This window comes from Lithobates pipiens, unplaced genomic scaffold (assembly GCF_037356315.1).
Source record: "Lithobates pipiens isolate NorthernLeopardFrog02 unplaced genomic scaffold, aLitPip1_a1.2 Scaffold_51, whole genome shotgun sequence".
In the NCBI taxonomy this organism is placed as follows: domain Eukaryota; kingdom Metazoa; phylum Chordata; class Amphibia; order Anura; family Ranidae; genus Lithobates; species Lithobates pipiens.
The window spans coordinates 1,125,032-1,146,880 of record NW_027507874.1 but is presented as its reverse complement, the minus strand read 5'-3'; the positions used below and the strand labels follow the sequence as shown (position 1 = coordinate 1,146,880).

The 21,849-nt window shown below is 46.4% G+C and overlaps 1 protein-coding gene and 1 pseudogene across 1 annotated transcript; one reads left to right on the top strand and one right to left on the bottom strand.

Annotated features, from left to right (window-relative positions):
* The first annotated feature begins 4,652 nt into the window (after window positions 1-4,652).
* On the top strand, window positions 4,653-5,085 carry LOC143957040 (histone H3-like). The gene has a single exon (XM_077467179.1). The coding sequence runs from the start codon at window positions 4,653-4,655 to the stop codon at window positions 5,061-5,063; it is 411 nt and encodes a 136-aa protein (XP_077323305.1). The 3' UTR covers window positions 5,064-5,085.
* A 1,558-nt stretch (window positions 5,086-6,643) lies between these two features.
* LOC143957039 (histone H1B-like) lies at window positions 6,644-7,323 on the bottom strand (annotated as a pseudogene).
* Window positions 7,324-21,849: the final 14,526 nt, after the last annotated feature.

Sequence of the window (21,849 nt, the reverse complement as noted above, 5' to 3'; positions counted from 1 at the left end):
GGATATGTTCAGGACCTAATCCAGAAGCAAGCTATAAGGGAAGTTCCTCTACCACAGAGAGGGAGAGGATTCTATTCTCCTCTATTTCTGGTAAAAAAGAAGACAGGAGACTTACGTCCTGTCATGGACTTAAAGAAACTCAATCACCGAATCCTGGTGGAGGCATTCAAAATGGAGAGTCTGCAGACAATCCTCCAGGCCATCAACATAGGAGATTGGATGCTCTCCATCGATTTACAAGACGCCTACCTGCACGTTCCCATTCACACCTCATTTCAGAAATTTCTCAGTTTTGTTGTAGGTCATCAACATTTCCAATTCCAAAGTTTCCCGTTCGGAATATCCACTGCTCCAAGAACATTTACAAAAGTGTTACTGCCAGTAATTGCCCTATTAAGGGAGCAAGGCCTGAGGGTGCACCACTACCTAGACTATATCCTTCTCCTGGCCGACAACCGAGATTCCCTCCTACTTCACCGCGCAATCCTAATTTCCACCCTGCAAAAATTTGGGTGGCTGATAAATTGGGGGAAGAGCAGTCTAAATCCCACACAGCGAATGATTTTTCTGGGGGCAGAGCTGGATACCCGACTCAATACAGTAGAACTCCCGGAGGAGAAAGTTCCCATCCTAATCCAGAAAGTAAAGAGGTTACTCGTGGCCACTACCATCCCCGCCAGGGAATGTCTCAGTATTTTAGGGTCATTCTCGGCGACTATCCCAATGGTACAATGGGCCCAGTGGAATGCCAGGCCTCTTCAAATATCATTCCTCAAACAATGGAACGGCGTGTCAATGACCCAGCCGATAGTGATCCGGGAAGAGGTGAAGCAATCGCTATCATGGTGGACAAAACCACACAATCTGAAGAGGTGTAAACGCTTAGTCCTTCTCTCTCAAGAAGTAATCACCTCGGATGCCAGCATGGAAGGATGGGGAGCACACTATCGTCACCACGCAGCCCAAGGTTGTTGGCCATTCAGGACACACGATGTGGTTTCCAACTTATTGGAGATGAAAGCAGCATTCCAGGCACTACTAGCCTTCAGCCCATTTCTGGAGGGAAAAGATGTCCTGCTAAAGATGGACAATCGAGTGGCTGTGGCCTATATCAACAGGCAAGGAGGCACCAGGAGTCGCTCCATGTTGCAAGAAGTCCAACCAGTCTTCCAATGGGCGCAACTGAATTTAACCAGTCTCAGGGCAACATACGTACCAGGTGTCCAGAATTAGATAGCAGACACCTTGAGTCGACAGTTCGTATGCAACCACGAATGGGCCCTAAGCAGTCAGGCCTTTTCTCTGATAACAAAGACTTGGGGGGTTCCGGATATCGATCTGGCAGCAACTCCAAACAACGCAAAGTGTCAGAGGTACCTGGCGAGAGTTCCCTTTCCTTCGGCGGAAGGCACGGATTGTTTACAACACAACTGGAATTTCCACCTAGGTTACGTGTTTCCACCAACTCCAATCATATCGAGGCTTCTACTCAGACTCAGGAAATCAAGTGCCACAGTTTTAGCAGTCCTGCCCTTTTGGCAGAGGAGGCCGTGGTTCACGACCCTACTCCAATTGAGTACAGCAGAACCATTGCCGCTCCCTGTGACAGCGGATCTACTCTCTCAAGGTCAATTCCTCCATCCATGCCCAGAGAAGTTACACCTAACAGCATGGAGACTGAAAGGGCTAGGTTCATAGCTCACGGATGTTCCCACAAAGTGATAAACACCCTTCTCCAAGCCAGAAGGTTTACCACTAATAACACTTTCAAGAGAATCTGGGATAAGTTCCTCTCGGTCGCACAACAACAAGCCTGGGACCCTTCATCCCCTACATTTGCTCAGGTCCTAGAGTTCCTTCAGCTAGGTCTTGACAAAGGTCTTGGTTCAAGCACCTTGAAAGTACACGTATCAGCTCTATCTGCCATTACGGGGGTGAAATGGGCTCAAGAACCTCTTATTTCTCAATTCCAGAAGGCTTGTCTAAGATTGAGACCTCCCAGAAAGCCCTCATTTCCAACTTGGGATCTTTCGATAGTACTGGACTTCCTATCCCATGACCCATTCTTTCCAGTTGAAAAAGCTTCCCTTTGGAATCTAACCCTCAAAATCACCTTTCTGATAGCGATTACATCAGCCAAGAGGGTGTCGGAAATGCATGCACTAATGGCAAAGGAACCATACCTTACCATCTACCCAGACAAGGTAGTTCTGAAACCTTCAGACCGCTTCGTCCCCAAAGTGGCTTCCTCCTTTCATTTTAATCAGGAAATATGCCTTCCCACTCTTTCTACAGAGCAGGGCGGCCCTCATCCACTGGATGTAAAATCTAACTTACTGGCCTACCTCTCGAAGACCAGTGACTTCAGGAAAGTGGAAAACCTCCTAGTCATCCCTCATGGCTCCAGAAGAGGACAGGCAGCTACTTCCCGCACCATCGCAGCATGGCTTGTGAAAATCATAAAGAAATCCTACTCTTCTAATCAAGCTCAGATACCTGAGGGCTTAAAGGCGCACTCTACAAGGGCAATGGCAACCTCCTGGGCAGCCTTCTGCAAAGTGTCCTCAGAAACCATCTGCAAGGCAGCCACATGGTCTTCAAAAAGTACTTTTATATCCCACTACAAAGTGGACTCCGCTAGGTTGTCCACGGTGGATTTTGGTAGAGCGATTATTCAGTCCAATTCCTCCATTCCTTGTAAATAAACTTTTTCTGCTTAGACCCACCCAGTTTTGCGAGTTATTCCCCATAGGTGTATGCTGCCATGATGCGACAAGAAAGCGGAAAATTGTATACTCACCTTTCCGTAATTTTCCTTTCCTGTTGCATCTCATGGCAGCATACAGATGCCCACCCGTCTAAGGTGAGGTATCTATATATTGAGAATGCTGAAGCAGGGGCCCTCTCAAGATTTAATAGTTAAACGGTCCTATCAGGTTGCGGGGGCGGAGCCACAACCCATAGGTGTATGCTGCCATGAGATGCAACAGGAAAGGAAAATTACGGAAAGGTGAGTATACAATTTTCCGTTTTGTATACATCATTTTCACCTACACGTTTACTTTTTTGTTTTATGGACTATGTAAGACTGTACAAGGCATGCTAATGTCTGCAGAGACACATAAAAGGGGATGCTTACTTTTACGACATCGTTTAGGGATCATCTGCTTAGAAATATTACTTATACATCACATTGTGTTTGATTCAAATGTGTCATATAGCATTTATTTTCTTCATGGGAGTCCAACTATTATACATGATCATCTCACCTTAGATGGGTGGGGGATTTAGATCATCAGCTGGGCACACATTGACTTTCCTGTTGTGTATCTCTCTATGTATATAAGTGTGTGTGTGTGTGTGTGTGTGTCTTTTCTCTAATAAAAAAAAAAAAGGAGTATTTGGTAAATATCAGGTGCCTCAGATTACAATACTCAGATTGGAAAGTGACGGTTACAGGGAACATTTAACCCTCTTAACTCCCTCCCTCTGTCATCTAATTTGCTGAGATATGGGCAAACATAATGCAATCTCAATGTTTCTAAAGCTTACACTGGGTCCCTCCTATTACTTGTGTATTGAAATCTATTGTGATTGAACTATCACCATTTTTATTGTAAAGAGTTGTGTAAACAGTTGGCATTATATATATATATATATATATTCTGTATTATATTAATGTTAGAATAATTCGTATTAAAGTCGAACACACCAGCGCCAAGTAATTCCCCGACACCCCCCATCATCCCAACAGGACAAAAAGGTTCTTGTAGAACACATACACCATATCAGAGCTGCGATTTCATTGTAAAGTAAACATGATGAAGATATGGTGAGCAATATGGTTCAAATAATGTTTTTAGTGAATTTTCTGACAAAACCTTAATGCAAATTCATCAGATTAATTATGCAATCTAGATGTCGCCCGTGTCCATTCCCTCCAATTTCCCGGTATGAGTTCTAATTCTGTTCCCAAAGATCACGTTGTAATCATCTATTTTTCCTATAAGTGGGATTCGGAAAGAAAACAATGAAATCTTATTGTAGCGCTTTCTAGATCCCAGCACAGAAGCCATTTCTCTTGTCACCAGCAGATGTCAGTGTTGCTCTTCCATAGAGGATACATTGGAGCCGATTAGTTGAATTGTATCCACATGGATCTGATGGAAACCAATGGGAACACCAACCGATCCAAGATGTGCTGGGGGGACACGATTCATTGTCTGCTCAGCGATCTGTCCCTTCATGTTAGTACAGAATTGTGCTGGACGGAACAAGCTGTACAAGTCACCTTTCTACTTGTTATTCACTAAGAACGGAATAATCCGATCAGTGAGAATTTTCTGTCATCTCATTTATTATGGAGACAAGCAGTCCAATGTCAGAGCTCCTAATTCTTACACATTGTATGATGTGGAGGAACTCCCCTCCCCCACCCCACACAAAGAAGGTAACTCTACTAACACAGATAACAGACAGATCATGGCGGACATTTTAAAAATGCCGCTTTAAAAAAAAAAAGTAAACCAATCATGAAAAGGGGTGTGTTTTAGTTGTCCAATCAGAAGGCAGTGATGTATATAGACGCCGCACAGCCTGTGTTCTCACACTTGTAATGTATTCCTTGTGGAAATTGGAAGCATTGATCGGCCATGGCAAGGACCAAGCAGACCGCTCGTAAGTCCACCGGAGGGAAAGCTCCCCGCAAGCAGCTGGCCACCAAAGCCGCCCGCAAGAGCGCCCCGGCCACCGGCGGAGTGAAGAAGCCTCACCACTACAGGCCCGGCACCGTGGCTCTCCGAGAGATCCGCCGCTACCAGAAATCCACCGAGCTGCTCATCCGCAAGCTGCCCTTCCAGCGCCTCGTCCGAGAGATCGCCCAGGACTTCAAGACCGACCTGCGCTTCCAGAGCTCCGCCGTCATGGCTCTGCAGGAAGCCTCTGAGGCTTATCTCGTAGGACTCTTCGAGGACACCAACCTCTGCGCCATCCATGCCAAGAGGGTCACCATCATGTCCAAAGACATCCAGCTGGCACGCCGCATCCGCGGAGAGAGGGCCTAATACACCCCCCACCGACCTCCTCATCGCCACCCCACCCCACACAACAAAGGCTCTTCTCAGAGCCACCACATCCTCCTCAGAGAGCTCCATACTATCTCATCGCCACTACATCATACAAATCCTTCCCACCACATCTCTTCATTCTTCTCACTCTTCTCTGCACGCTGATCTCTAACATTTCTAAGACGATTACAAAGTAACAATTCTCACTTCTCTAGGAAGAAGAGCTTTTCTCCTGCCGATCTTTTCCCACCATAATACAATGTAATAATATATAGGAGAGGAAGACAAGTTCCTAGAAAGATTCTCTATACTTATCTCATTACCAGATCGGGGAAAGGAAATGTGTTCAAGATAAATAAGAAGTCACCTCCTCCCTCCTGTACACAGATCCCGGGATCACCTCTTTCTCCGCTCCGGTGTATAAATCATACAAATGACTAGTAAGAAATCTCACTCACTATTCATTCTTCTGTAGGAAGAAGACATTTCCTCTCCCCGATCTATCAGGAACCTCTCCTCTGCTATTCTACAACTTTCTCCAATCTCTTCCCCCCACACACACACCGATCACATTGTTACACCTTCCCATCAGCACATCTTACACTCTCTTCTTTATTCTCATTCATTATCTACAGAAGACAATTATTGGCACCCTGCAGAGATTTGTACATTTCTCATTGCAAGCGTCAAATTATTTTATGTCAGCCAATCAGCAGATAGTGTGTGCGAAACACCCTCCACTATCTGTTGCGACAAATTACATATATTCCGATCAGCCAATAAGACTATTATCATCATACGGGGAACTTTCTAAAAGTGGAGCCGGGAGATAAAATTTCTAACCTGAATGTGACATCGGGGCTGCTAATCCTCTTCATAATTTGGGTAAAAAATATGGAATTCTATGACAGTGGAGAGTCCATTCTCCGCATAACACAATGTTCTTGTTGCTGATCATTCTAACATTCCCGATCAGTACAATGATTTCCCTTCTACCGATCAGATGACATATTGTAGTGTGAATGTCTCTCCCCCGGGGAGACCCCACAGCCAGTGTGCGGGAAAACCTCCAGGTCTCCTATCTTCACATGACAGATGTGGGTGGGATGGGGCCCCTGAAACGATCCTTTATAGCAGGAGGGATTTCCGATCTACAGGATCTCTAGTGATCATTTGTGGGATTTATCATAAAATGTAATCGAGGATTCCCTGCAAGGGACAAATGTACAATGTGTGATGGGAACATCTCACGTGTGTAAAAGCTATGCGGCCCCTGGTGGCTGTAGGTAGGCAGGTGTGGCTCTGTTAGGAGGAGGTGGCTGTAGGTAGTCAGGTGTGGCTCTGTTAGGAGGAGGTGGCTGTAGGTAGGTAGGTGTAGCTCTGTTAGGAGGAGGTGGGTGTAGGTAGGTAGGTGTGGCTCTGTTAGAAGGAGGTGGGTGTTGGTAGGTAGGTGTGGCTCTGTTAGGAGGAGGTGGGTGTTGGTAGGTAGCTGTGGCTCGGTTAGGAGGAGGTGGGTGTAGGTAGGTATAGCTCTGTTAGGAGGAGGTGGATGGCTCTGAGAAGAGCCTTTGAGGGGGTGGAGATGAGGGAGGTATTCTTATTTCTTCTTCGGAGCGGCCTTCTTGGGCTTGGCTGCTGTCTTGGCTTTAGCCGCCTTCTTAGCCGGACTCTTGGCGGCTTTTTTCGGCTTGGCTGCAGCTTTGGGCTTCTTGGGGCTCTTTGTCGCCTTCTTGGCGGGAGCAGCTGCAGCCTTTGCCGGTTTCTTGGTGGCCTTCTTGGGGCTCTTGGCGGCTTTGCTGGGGACTTTCTTCTTGGGGGACTTGGCTGGCTTCTTGGCGGCTGCAGGTTTCTTGGGCTTGGCCGCAGCCGATGGCTTCTTCTTGATGGTGACTTTCTTGGCCTTGTCGCCCTCTTGCTGCTTCTTGTTGATCTTGAAGGATCCGGAGGCTCCATGTCCTTTGACCTGGACGAGGCTCCCCTTAGTCACCAGCGCCCTGATGGCGATCTTCAGGCGGCTGTTGTTCTTGTCCACATCGTATCCTCCGGTGGCCAGGAGCTACTTGAGGGCGGCCAGGGAGACCCCGCTGCGCTCCTTGGAAGCGGCCACGGCTGTGACGATGAGGTCGGACACGCTGGGACCGGGCGGCTTCTTGCTGCCTTTCTTGGCTCCTCCGGCTGCCGCCTTCTTAGTCGCCTTCTTCTTGGTGGCGGGCTCCGCTGGAGGAGCGGCGGCTGGGGCAGTCTCAGTCTCAGTCATGATTCTCAATGATGAGGTTTTGAAAATAGATCAACACAGTAGTGATGTCCAGTTCATGAACGAATCGTTCTTATGAATCGGTTCTTTTTAGTGAACTGGATGAATCGATTCTTTTCAGTGAACTGATTCGTTTGAAACAGTTCACTCTGCACTCAGTACATAGCAGAGCTGGCAGTGGTAATCTGCCCCTCCCTGCAACCAATCAGCTGACTCCAAGCACAGTGACACTCAGGAACTGGATACAAACTTAAAACAAGAGCAAGGAGTACACAGTACACCGAGTTAAAGAATCGTACAAGTTACCGAGTTAAAGAATCGTACAAGTTACCGAGTTAAAGAATCGTACAAGTTACCGAGTTAAAGAATCAGATCAGTTTTTAGAACCCAGTACACTGAAAGAACCACAAGTCACCACCAGTAAAACAATACACTAAACCAATGAGGTAGCAGCAGTGATCAGGTGGTACGGACAGCCTAAGTCCCTTTCACACTCGTGCGACTTGTCCTGCGACTTGAGACTGCAAAGTCACATGACAAGTCATAACCCGTGATTTCCAATGAGTTCAGTTCATATCTGTGTGACTTCAAAGTAGTTTTTGTACTACTTTTGTCCGACTTTGATGCGACTTGTGGCAGAGACCTCCAGATTACACAGACATTGCTTCAAGTCGTGGCAAAAATCATGGCAAAAGCACTTGACTTTCAAGTCGCACAAGTGTGAAAATAGCCATAACGATTGAATTTTACTACCAGGGGTACTTCGCCCATGGTAGTGGTAGTAAAATCTGATCATCATTCCTGCGCATGCGCTGTAAAGACTATGGGAAAATATGATGGCTAGCAATGTTACCTGTGAAGTTGGCCCATCAGAATGCAGTTCACATGCACAAAAACCCGCTTTTCATTTAGGCTCCATTTCCACTTGTGCAACTTGGCCTGCGACTTTGTACTCTATGATTTCCAATGAGTATTATTCGTATCTGTGCGACTTAAAAGTAGTCCCTGCACTACTTTGGTCCCACTTTGATGCAATTTGAGATCCATAGACCTCCGGAATACACAGGCATTGCTTTAAAGTTGCATCAAAATTGCAGCAGAATTGTGCAACTTTCAGGCTGCGTTAGCCTGAAAAGCCTGAAAGTTGCACGATTCTGCCACGACTTGAAGCCATGCCTGTGTATTCTGGAGGTTTATGGACCTCAAGTCACATTAAAATGGGACCAAAGTAGTGCAGGGACTACTTTGAAGTCGCTGTGACTTGAAGTCGCACAGATATGAATGGTACTCATTGGAAATCGGGTACTTCTTGTCATGCAACTATGCAGTCCCAAGTCGCAGGACAAGTTGCACACGTGGAAACAGAGCCTACATGAAAAGGGGGGTTTGTGTGCATGTGAACTGCATTCTGGGGCAACTTCACAGGTAACATTGCTATCCATCAAATTTGCAGAAACCTAGGCTCAGGGCCAGTTCACACTGCTGCATAGTGCAAAATCGCATGCAATGTCCGTGCAATGCGATTTCATCCATACAGATAGTATGGCTGAAATCGTATCGCATTCGGACTAAACTCGCAACAGGACCCTTTTTTTGGTCCGCACCAGAAACGGATCGCATAGCACCCATGTGATCCGATTCATGTCCAAACTGACACTTTGCAGTGCAACATGCGAGCTGAAATGGGGATGTCATTAACATTGTATGACACTCCCCAGCAGTTCGCATATGTCGTTGTGAACTGTCGTGCGAGTCGGGTGCGATGCAGGAACCCGTAGTGGAATTGCAGGGTTCCCGCATCGCACAAGTGTGAACCCACCCTAACACAGCTGTTTGTGCATCACCAAAATTCATGACACTGCGCTAATCTGACAATAGAACAATTGTCAATTGACAACAATTGTGCTCTGCGCCGATGAACAAAATCAAAGTAAACATCCCCAGGACCTGCCAACCTTCTGTGTGAATCAGTCTTCTGATTCTAATCATTTAGGAAGGTTGAATCAGAGCTTCAGTTCACTTGCTTGTCAGTAGACTCAGCAAGTGAACCGAAGAACCGAAGAATCGATTCATTGAATCGGTTCATTTCAGTGAGCAGTTCGAAATGAACCGATTCACTTTAAAGTGGAGGGCCACCCTGAAAACCAAAAAATGTAAAAAATTACAAAAAAATCAAAAAAAAAAAAAAAATGAATTTATTTTTTTTTTACTTACCAGAAATGCCTGTTGCTAGGCACTTTATCCTAATCTTCCTCCTCCGTGGAGATCTTCTGTCTTCTCTCTTCGTCGCGGCGTCTTTTGGGTAATGGGTCGTGCTGTGTTCTGGGAACTGTGTGTTCCAGAACACAGCGCGTCCCATTCAGAAAGCGCTGCGGGACGCGCGCATGCGCAGTAGGAAACGGGCAGTGAAGCCATAAGGCTCCGCTGCCTGTTTCCCTTAGAGGGAATGGCGGCGCCGGGACCCGAGAGCCGAGGGACGGGTCGGCCTCGGGCGGCCGACATCGCGGGCGCCCTGGACAGGTAAGTGTGTTTATTAAGTCAGCAGCTGCAGTGTTTTCAGCTGCTGACTTTTTTTTTTTTTAACCGGCCCTCCTCTTTAAAAATCCGGACTTCCCATCACTACAACACAGTGTATGTGTGGTGCTCTGGCTTATATAGAGACGTTCTGCACTTCTATTGGTTGATATAGAACTTGCTTTCTGCACTGCTATTGGTTACACGTTAGAAACACGCCCACTGACTGTCACTCCAGTGTTGGGGAATCTTCTCTCGCTTGTTGTGTTTCTCTGGCAGACAGAAAAATTATTATAATAAGAAATAAAAGGATGTCCAATCTTAATCGGGGACCCGATCTGCTCACTGGACTGTCACTTACCGATCTGTCACTTACCGCTCTCATGATCTGCTCAGGAGGCTGCACACAAAGGCTGCAAACACATCCATCCTCCTGAGTGTGTGTCCCATTCTTCCTTCTACCTGCTTTTCTACACACATTCTCATCAGAAAACAATCTTCTCACATCTCCCACTACAATTGTCTTCACATTAGATGAGTGAAGATCAGGGAACATTTCCCTCTAATACAGAACTCTGCTCATCTATAGCTGAGTAGAAGGAGCCGGGAACAAAAACATCAGCCGGTGCCATGAGAACCTTGTGTGATGTGATCGATAGGGATGACCTTCATGTTCGAGTCGAACATACATTCATAGTTACATAGTTACATAGTTAGTCAGGTTGAAAAAAGACACAAGTCCATCCAGTTCAACCTTAAAAACAAATAAATAAAATAAAAAATAATCGTACAATCCAGATACCCAATTTTATGCCCACAATTGATCCAGAGGAAGGCGAAAAAAAAACCCAGCAGAGCATACTCCAATTTGCTACAGCAGGGGAAAAAAATTCCTTCCTGATCCCCCAAGAGGCGATCGGATTTTCCCTGGATCAACTTTACCTATGTTAGTTACCTAGTTATATTATGTACCATCAGGAAAGTATCCAGGCCTTTCTTAAAGCAATCTACTGAACTGGCCAGAACCACCTCTGGCGGGAGTCTATTCCACATTTTCACAGCTCTAACTGTGAAGAAACCTTTCCGTACTTGAAGATGAAATCTCTTTTCCTCTAGACGTAAAGAGTGCCCCCGTGTCCTCTGGGTTGACCGTACAGAGAACAACTCAACACCAAGTTCACTATATGGACCCCTAATGTATTTGAACATGTTGATCATATCCCCCCTTAATCTCCTCTTCTCAAGAGTGTATAAATTTAGTTCCTCTAATCTCTCCTCATAGCTGAGTTCCTCCATGCCTCTTATCAGTTTGGTTGCCCTTCTCTGCACTTTCTCCAGTTCCAGACATTCGACTCGAACATCGGTTGTTTGCATGTTCGGCGAATACCGAACGTTATGGGCCATTCGCGCCAAATTCGTGTGGCACTCACTGCCCACAATGCACTGCGCCATCGCAGTGCTTTGCTGGCTCATGATTGGGCAAGCATGCACTATGACCCCGCATGCTTGGCCAATCACAGCGCCAGAAGCAAGGAGAGCCATGATTGGCCACAGGCAGGATGCCAGTGGCCAATCATAGCTCAGGCTGTGTAGTTCACGACCCACACCATATAAGGCCGCCAGCGCGACAGCCTTGTGTAGTGTGTTGGCGTCTGTAGGAGTTAGTGGGTGTTCTCTGTGTGCCTTCAACACAGTATACACCGTTCGTTATCGGCCAATTTTGCATTCTTGCTCTTGTGTAATTGAGCTGTTAGCAATCTGCAGGAGTTTGTGGGTGTTGTCTGCGTGCCCTGACCGCAGTATACACCATTATATCCACCTATATAGCTAGCAATATGCTCTTCTGTAATAGAGCTTGCAGTCAGTTGTAGGAGATTGTGCGTGTTGTCTGCGTGCCATGACCACAGTATACACCATTATATCCACCTATATACCTCTTCTCTAATTGAGCCATCTGCAGGAGTTAGTGGGTGTTGTGTGCCTCTAGCACAATATACACTACCCAATTGCTGGTTTTCCCATCTCCCTTCAGGCCATTACCATGTCTGGTAGGCCAACAAGGAGAGGCAGACAGGCGCGAGCCGATAAAAGAGGGCAAGCAGGCTCTGTGTCTAGAGACACCAGTGCTGGTCGTGGACGCGGTGCTTCGTCATCATCAGCATGTGGCCATGGGACATGCTTGTCCTTCTTTTCGGCAGCTGGACTTGTTGAGCCGCATCATGTCGAAGACTTGGTAGAGTGGATGACCCAGCCCTCTTCACCCTCCTCATCCTCTGTCACCCAGGCTCAGTGTACTAGCAAAGCAGCTGCCAACGCATTGTCTTCCCTCGTCTCAATGTCATCATCAGTGACTCCTTCCCTAGACCCACCACGTCCTCCTGAGGAGTCCCCTGAACTCTTTGAGCACAGTGTTGGGTACATGCTCCAGGAGGATGCCCAGTGTTTTGTAGGCTCTGATGATGACACTCAGCTAGAGGAAGGCAGTAGAGAGGGGATGCTCAAGAAGGACAGCAATCTGGCAGTCATGTTCCACAAGCTGCAGCATACTGCCAGGTTTTCTCCAGCAATGAAGAGGGAGGGGGTTATGAGGGCACTGACTCCATGTGGGTGCCTGGTAGGAGGGAGGAGAAGGCGGCACATGTCCAACGAGGCAGGATGCCCTCCGGGGGCCAGCTTAGGGGCAGCACACCCACACTGCAGACCTCCGCCTGTTCAGGGAGCTGCGCATTATTCTAAAAGTTCTTTGGTGTGGGCCTTTTTTGGGACGAGTGCATCAGATCGCACCGCTGCTATTTGCAACATATGTCTCAAGCGTATCTCGCGTGGCCAAAACATCAGCCTCTTGGGCACCACATGCTTGACCAGACATATGTTGACCTGCCATGCAGCTCGTTGGCAAGCGTACCTCTAAGGCCGCGTACACACGCGCGGACTGTTGGCCCAACTTTGTCCGTCCAACAGTTTGAGCGAACAGTCCGCTCAAACTTAGCATGGACGGACATGGCCACACACGACGGACGAACAGTTTGCTGAAACCGTGCGCGATGACGTGAACGGCACGTACGACGGGACGAAAAATACGACGTCCTATACACTGCAATGCAACCTTCCGACGTGGAAATCCTTTCTGAGCATGCGCAAGACTTAGTTGGCCGAACAAGCCTACACACGAGCGAACAGTCCGCTGAAACAAGGTTTCAGCGGACAGTTTTTCGGAATTTCCGTAAGACCTTGTTCGGCCAACTGTCCGCTGAAACTGTCCGCTGAAGCCCCACACACGAGCGGACTGTCCGCCCAAACACTGTTCAGCGGACAAGGTTGGGCGAACAGTCCGCGCGTGTGTACGCGGCCAAAGACCCACACCAAAAAACAAAGCGGACCTCTCCTTGCTCCTCATCAGCTGGGATCTTCAACCCCACTAGACCTTCATTCCTCTCTGAAACCTGCTCTGAGAGGAATGAAGGTGTAGAATTAGGTGTGTCACAGCCAAGTGCTTGCAGGCACTCTGCTAGCAGTACACCAACGTCCAATTATAGCAGGCAAATTTCCCTGCCCCTGCTGCTGGACTGTCGAAAGAAGTTCACTCCCAGCCATCCACATGCCCAGCAGTTGAATGTTAGCTTGGCTAAATTGCTAGCACTTCAACTGCTGCCTTTTCGGTTGGTAGACTCGGCCCCCTTCCATGAGTTTGTACAATGTGCGGTTCCTCAGTGGCAGGTCCCCAAGCGCCACTTTTTCTCACGGAAGGCGATTCTGGCTCTCTACCGGCATGTGGAAGGCAATGTCCTTGCCTCGCTGGACAGGGCGGTCAGCGGTAAGGTGCATATTGACATGCCCACCAGGTGGAACTCAACGTTGGCCATGATGTAGCAGCTGCACACGCAACAGAGGGCCATCAGATGAGTACCTGTGCTACTACGGCACCAGGACAGGGTCAGGGGAGCTGGGTTTTTTCTCACCACGCCAGTGGGGCATAGCTGCGGATCATGTTGTCCTTAGTGACCCAGGGGATTCCGGACTGAATGTCTCAGCTAACCTACGCTGCATGGCCTCCCTGATCCTGCAAAGCCTGCAGAAGGATCCTCGTATTCTTCGGATCAAGGAGAGGGACCATTACTGGCTGGCCACTCTCCTTGATCCACCCTACAAGGGTAAGGTTGCCGACCTTATCTTGCCGTCGCAGAGGATGAGACATCTCCGGGAGGCCTTGCAGAAAGGTCTGTGCAACGCATTCCCAGAGACTGGGAGGTTACAAACTCCTGGTCCTGGACAACGTGTTGCTGAGGCATCGGTCAGAAGGAGCGGTGGAGAAGGTGGCCGTCTGACTGATGCATTCAGACAATTTTTTAGTCCGCAGCCCCAAGGTATGATCGGTTCCAGCAACCATGGCCAGCGTCTGATTTACATGGTGCTGGAATACCTAGGGGCAAGGTCAGACTTGGACACCTTTCCCACCGAAAATCCTCTGGCTTACTGGGTCTTGAGGATGGATCACTGGCCAGAGCTTGCACAGTATGCAATGAGCTACTGGCCTGTCCTGCATACAGCGTTCTTTCGGAACGCTCCTTCAGTGCTGCTGGTGGTTTTGTTACCGATCACAGGGTGCGCCTGTCCACTGACTCGGTTGATCGACTGACCTTCATAAAGATGAATCAGTCTTGGATCACCCACAGCTACCAAGCACCTGAAGCTGATGTAACCGAATATTTTTTTTTTTTTTTTAAATATCACATCCCTTCAAGACTGCCTATGATGATGCTGAGTGACTGTCCTGTTATGTTGATTGTCCTCTTCCTCCTCCACTGATATGTTGGAAGAACATTTTTTGGTTCTGGGTGATGCCACCAGCCCAATTTTTCAGCCCCTGTTTAACAGGGGCGTTTATTTACAATTTTTGATGCAATGCTTTGCAGCAGGGCTCATTCCTGCACTACAACTAGAGTATATGGGAGAGGTTGCAGTGTTGTGGCACCAGCAACAGTGCCTAAGGCCCAATTTTTCAGCCCCTGTATAACAGGGGCATGTAATTACAATTCTTGATATGATATTTCACAGCAGGGCCCATTCCTGTGCCCACCGAGAGTAACTGTGGGGACTTGTAGTGTTGTGGCACCAGCACCACAACCACCAAAGGCCCAATTTTTCTACCACTGTTCAACAATGGCATGTAATTACAATTCTTGATATAATCGTTCACAGCAGGGCGCTCCAGCGTCCACCAAGAGTCACTTTGAGGGCTTACAATGTTGTGGCAAAACCAACACCTTGTTCCGCCATTTCTGCAGAGCATATAGGACAGGCCCCTACTTTCAAACATCCAACTTACAAACGTCTCCTACTTGCAAACGGAAGGAGACAACAGGAAGTGAGATGAAAAAAGACGGACGGCAAAACAAATTATACAGGGGTGATAACCCTTCCCTATGTTTTCCAAAATGCTTAAAAATAGATTTTTTGACTGGAGCTACACTTTAAAAATGTACCAGTTCAAAATTACATACAGATTCCACTTAACACAACAAACCTACACAGTCCCTGTCTTGTTTGCACCGCCTGTATACTGCTGTTCTGAGTATATAGGGCCTGGGGGCCTCACATCTTTAATATGGGTACGGGGTTCCCCTGAATATCCGTACAAGACCCAAAGGGGGTGGTAATGGGCAGGGGGGCTACCCATGCCATTTCCTCAATGATTTTCATCCATATTGCCGGAACCAGATATTACATTAAAAACGCAAGCAGTTTTAAATGACTTTTTTTCCTTAAAATGTCATTTTGTGCAGGGACTGTTCTAAACACGGGAAACACGTGGCACTTCACAGGCATGCTATAGACACCCCCAGGCACGACATTTAAAGGAATTTTTCAGTTTTGTTTTTGTTTTTTCACTTTAATCATCATTAAAATCAGTGCTCCCGCCAAAACGGCTATTTTAAAAACATTTTAGGCATTGACCCATGTCACCTGGGGCAGGAGCCAGGTCCTCAAACCCTTTTTAGGACAGTATCTTGCATATTAGCCATTAAAATTAGCACTTTTTAGTTCGAACGTTCGAGTCCCATAGACTTCAATGGGGTTCTAAAGTTTGTACGAATTTGCGGTCCGTTCTGATGCGAACCGAACCGGGGGGTGTTCTGCTCATCCCTAGTGCCCACACAATGTCCCCAAATTTGTGTCCCCACACAATGCAAACACATAGTGTCCCCACACACGTCCCTACACAGTAAAAACACATGTCCTCACATACGTAGCAATAAAATCACATGTCTCAATGATTATCTGCACACAAATGTCCATGATCATCTGCAAACATCTGCCCGTGATCACACATACCAATTATTATACACTTAATGGGATTTTTTTTTAACAAAGACATGTAGCAGAATACATTTTGGCTTAAATTTATGACAAAATTTGATTTTATTGGATTTCTTTTAAAATAGAAAGAAGAAAATATATATTTTTTTGGTCCAAATTTCCACTCTTTTTGCGCTTATATTGAAAAAAAAAAAAAAAAAAAAAAAAAAACAGAGTTGTGAATAAATACCACCAAAAGAAAGCTATATTTGTGTGAACAAAATGATAAAAATTTAATTTGGGTACAGCGCAGCATGAACGCGCAATTATCATTGAATTTGCGAGAACGCTGAAAGCTGAAAATTGGTCTGGGAAGGAAGGGGGCGAAAGTGCCCGGTATTGCTGTGGTTAATCCCCACGATTTTATTTTTAATTTTCGCTAAAAAAATGAAAAAAAGACTGAAAATTCTTGAAAAAAAAGTTTTCTTTGTTTTGGTTATATTTTTTTTTTTTCTCCATCACTGATGAGGTAGCACTAATATGCAGCACTGATTGGCATCACTGGTGGGCCTGCAACAAAAAAGAATAAATGCAAAAAAATGTGCATTTTATTATTTTTTTGTGAATAGGTGAACTTATCCTTTAACCACATCCTTCCCAGCCTATAGTAAAATGATGGCCAGGTAGTGGCTCTCCCGTTCTAACTGGACAACATATGATGCCCTTCAGAATGAGAATCACTGATATGGATCGCTGATGGGGCTTCACTGATTATCAGTACAGACCCCCCTGTCAGGAGAGCCACTTATCGGTACTCCTTCTCACGTCCTGTCAGTGTGAACAGAGGAATGCCGATCACTGGCACTTCCTGGTTAGGTGATTGGACACAGCTGATCACATGGTAAAGAGCCTACGTCATAGGCTGCAGTGGCTCGTTCTGAAGGACGTCATATGTTGTCCAGTCAGAACGGGAGAGCCACCACCTGGCTATCATTTTGCTATATGCCGGGCAGGATGTGGTTTAAGGATAAGTTCACCTTTTCACAAAAAATTATAAATACAAATTTTTTCTGCAGGTAAAAAAATGTGCATTTATTATTTTTTGTTGCAGGATCCTGGAAAGCATTGTAATAATGATCAGAAGATCGCTGATGCCATGCAGGTTTCCTGCAAACCTGTCAGTGTATCGGCTTGCTTGTACCTCGTATGAGAGAAGCTGATTCATTCTTCCCGGAAGAATCAATGAACTACCACAATTATAACCGTGGCGATTAACCACATCAATACCCGGTACTTTACTGACGAGTCTGGGTGGGTGGAGCCATGCACAGACACATTAAAAAAAAACATTTGACAGCTAGCGGGTGGAGAAGATTCCCTGGTTGCGATCACAGTGGGGGAGGAGGGGGGGGGGGGCGATGTATATTTATAACATGGTACATCCCAAATATAGGTGTAACATATTATGAAAGGTGAACATATCCTTTAACCACTTCCCGCCTGCGCTATATCCGAAAGACGGCTACAGCACGGATGCTAACTGCTGGGAGGGTGTCCCCGGACGCCCTCCTATTTACTTCCCCTTTGCGCGCCGCCGCGGGTGCGCATCGGGGAAGTTCTGTGCTGGCCGTGTCCCTTGGACACAGCCAGTCACAGATCGCTGTAAACGGCCAATCACAGCGGCCGTTTACTGCGTGATCGGCGTGTCCAATGAGAGATGATCTCATATGTTAACATATGAGATCATCTCTCAGCGCCGCTCTCCCTCCTCACACAGAGCGTGTGAGAAGGGAGAGATCAACGGCTGCAGCAGCCGTAAGTAAAAAAGTAAAAAAAAAGTGCCATCCATCCCAGTGCCATCCTCCCACAGGGCCATCCGCCCCAGTGCCATCCTTGACCAGTTCCACCTGCCCCCAGTGCCATCCTTGACCAGTTCCACCTGCCCCCAGTGCCACCTGTTAGTGCTATCTGTCCCCAGTGCCACCTGTTGTCAGTGCCATTTGTCCCCAGTGCCATCTGTCATCAGTTCCACGTATAAGTGCCATCTGTCATCAGTGCCACATGTCATCAGTGCCACATAGTGCCACCTGTCATCAGTGCCATGTATCAGTGCATTTGTCATCAGTGTCACCTGTCAGTGTAACGTGCCATCTGTTGTCAGTGTCACGTGTCATCAATGCCACTTATCAGTGCCATCTGTCATCAGTGTCACGACTCATCGGTGCCACGTATTAGTGCCATCTGTCATCGGTGCCATGTATTAGTGCCACGTATTAGTGCCATCTGTCATCAGTGCCACGTATTAGTGCCACGTGTCATCAGTGCCACGTATAAGTGCCATCTGTCATCAGTGCCACGTATAAGTGCCATCTGTCATCAGTGCCACGTATCAGTGCCATCTGTCATCAGTGTCACGTGTCATTGTCCTGGTGCTCCAGGGCCTTCAAAAGTGTAATAGGTAGTCAACAAGTTAGATGTGTAATTTATGCTCCTAGAACACGTGATGGCGCTCCCTGCATGTTGGACCTCTCTATGTGGCCAGGCTGTGAAAAAGTCCCACACATGTGGTATTGTAATACTCAGGAGGAGTAGCAGAATTTTTTTTGGGGGGGGGGGGGGGTGTCATTTGTGGTATACACATGCCATGTGAGAGAAATAACCTATTACAATGACAATTTGTGGGGAAAAAAAAAATCTTAATTTTGCAAAGAATTGTGGGAAAAAATGACAGCATCAAAAAGCTCACTATGCCTCTTACTAAATACCTTGGAATGTCTACTTTCCAAAAAGGGGTCATTTGGAGGGTATTTGTACTTCCCTGACTTGTTTGGCTCGCAAGCAGTGAGATAGGCCACCAGTACATCAGATGTGATCAATTTTGTATGATTCGCACCATAGCTTGTAGACTCTCTAATTTTCCCAAAGACCAAATAATATCCACTAATTTTTGCCACTATTATCTAATATCCACTATGTTTACCAAAGACATGTAGCAGTATAAATTGTGGCCAAAATTTATGAAGAAAAATTAATAATTTGCATAATTTTGTCACAGAAACAAAGAAATATGCGGGGTTTTTTTTCGAAGTTTTGGGTCTTTTTTTATTTATAGCGCAAAAAATAAAAACCCCAGAGGTGATCAAATACCACCAAAAGAAAGCTCTATTTTTGGGAAAAAAAGGTCAAAAAATTCATTTGGGTACAGTGTTGCATGACTGAGTAATTGTCATTCAAATTGTGAGAGCACTAAAAGCTGAAAATTGGTCTGGGCAGGAGGGATGTTTAAGTGCCCAGTAGGCAAGTAGTTAAAAGGACTTGTCAGTGCAGAAATATGGGTGCGGCCATTGCTGACTGTCATCCTGATCCTAGTTCACTATTCAGTGAGTTGCTGAGCTGGTACAACCTTGAAGGATGGCTTTTCAGATGTCGGTGTATGAATGCTTGTTCCAGGTTAGGGACTCACTGGATGGTAAAGCAGGGATAAGGATGAACGAAAGGTACTAATGCGCTCCACCTAACTACTACTAAGTATCTCAAAAAAATATATTAATAAAATATATTAATAAGGAAGCAGCCAGCAAAAAATAGTGATCTCTACACCAAAACAATATAGGTAAAATAAATAGATGCATGGGCTCTAACTTTTGTTATCCTTTAAATCTTTCTTTTAAAAACAAAAATGGTTTGTTCAGTTAGGGCCGGTTCACACTGCGACGCGAGGCGAGGCGACACGGCTCGCCTCGCCTCGCTCCCGCAAGTCGCCCCCATACAGTGCTATGGAACCGTTCTGAGAGGAGCGACTCGAGTCGCTCCGACTCAGAAAAAAGGTTCCTGTACTACTTCGGGGCGACTTCGGGGGCGACTTGCATTGACTTCTATGCAGAAGTCCTCTGCAAGTCGCCGCTGACCCCCCCTGCAAGTCGCGGCGAGGAAGTCGGAGACGCCTCGCCGCGGCTCGCAGTGTGAACCGGCCCTTACACTGTTTTCCATCAAGTCTCCACACAAACTCCTCGGTTGTTCTACCGGGTGTGTTACTCTCATCCACAGTTAGTTCCCATATGGGGTGGATGCTGTTACCAGAGACTTGATGCACGTTTCTAGGTTTACATTTTATCCTTTTTGACCTGTAATGGGTTTTAGTAGCTACTGCTGTTTGGGGTATTCATATCCATCACTATTACGCCCACTACTCTTATGTCCCAGTCTTCTAAGCAACATGATAGACAGTAGTGGACCCCATGTAATTCATTACCCCACTTATATTGCTCAATTATTTGTTCTCTCCCCTTTTATAAACAATAATTGTTCCAGGTATGCTTCCTCACCAAATCTCTAGGCTTAGGTATTACATTGACTATGTATTTGCATTGTATGTCTCTGAGATGATACATTGATGTTTATCTTTTTGCTTATGTATGCTCTGTTTGTTATATTTCAAAACCACAATAAACTATTTTGAAAAAAAAAAAATAAATAAATAAATAGATGCGGCGCTACCCAAACAACAAAATAAATATATTACTAAAGTGCAACAGCTGCAATAGATCTATAATCTATTGCAGCTGTTGCACTTTAGGGATAAGGATGACCACTTCGGTGAAGAATAATCATTACTAAAGATCTTAAAATGTATGTCCACTTTTTCAGCCAAATTGAGAGAACACCTACTTTATATTTGACACATGTCCCCAATCACATAATATAACGTACAAAAAATATTTAAAAAGTGCTGGTTCCTTCTTTTTAGATGCTGTAGTCTTGACCTTCCAGAAAGGTAACATTCTTGGTAGTTCTCTTTGTTTAAGAGGGGGATGCCGCACCGCTGGGGAATACCTGATGTAAGGGGACACACACCACTGGGGCATACCTGATGTAAGGGGACACACACCGCTGGGGTATACCTGATGTAAGGGGACACACACCGCTGGGGCATACCTGATGTAAAAGGGACACACACCGCTGGGGCATGCCTGATGTAAAAGGGACACACACTTCTGGGGCATACCTGATGTAAGGGGACACACACCGCTGGGGGATACTTGATGTAAGGAGAGACTCTGCTGGGGAAACTTGATGTAAGGAGGGACTCTGCAGGGGGGGCACCTGATGTAAGGAGAGACTCTGCCGGGGGACACCTAATGTAAAGAGAGACTCTGCTGGGTGGACACCTGATGTAAGAAGAGGTTCTGCTGGGGACACCTGATGTAAGGAGGGACTCTGCTGGGGGACTCCTGATGTAAGGAGAGACTCTGCTGGGGGACTGCTGATGTAAGGAGAGACTTCTGGGGACACCTGATGTAAGGAGGGACTTTGCTGGGAACACCTGATGAAGTGATGTAAAAAGTGACACACTCAGAGCTCCCACTGATTCTACATTATGGTGAGTTGAACTATTTCATTTTATATTACAATGTAATAATGCGCTTCAATCACCCGGACACCAATAGAACCATGGTGCCGTGATGATTGAAACACTAACATCAGGTTTGGAGTATCTTTATCTGCTGATTGTTAAATTCTGGAATACACATATTTCTATTGTGTTATAGGATCTGGCCTGCTGTCCCTCCATCCCTTTTTCTTTCCTTCCTTCTCTCACTTCCTCTCTTTCTCCCTTTGTTTTCTCCCTCCATCCCTCATTCAGCTAAGACTCTAACCATACCCCTTTGAGTCACGCCCCCTCCAAGCCCAACCATGCCCATTTCCCTGCACACCATA

Coding starts and splice junctions, on each gene's coding strand:
- LOC143957040 (XM_077467179.1), top strand. CDS start 4,653: ATGGCAAGGACCAAGCAGACCGCTCGTAAGTCCACCGGAGGGAAAGCT.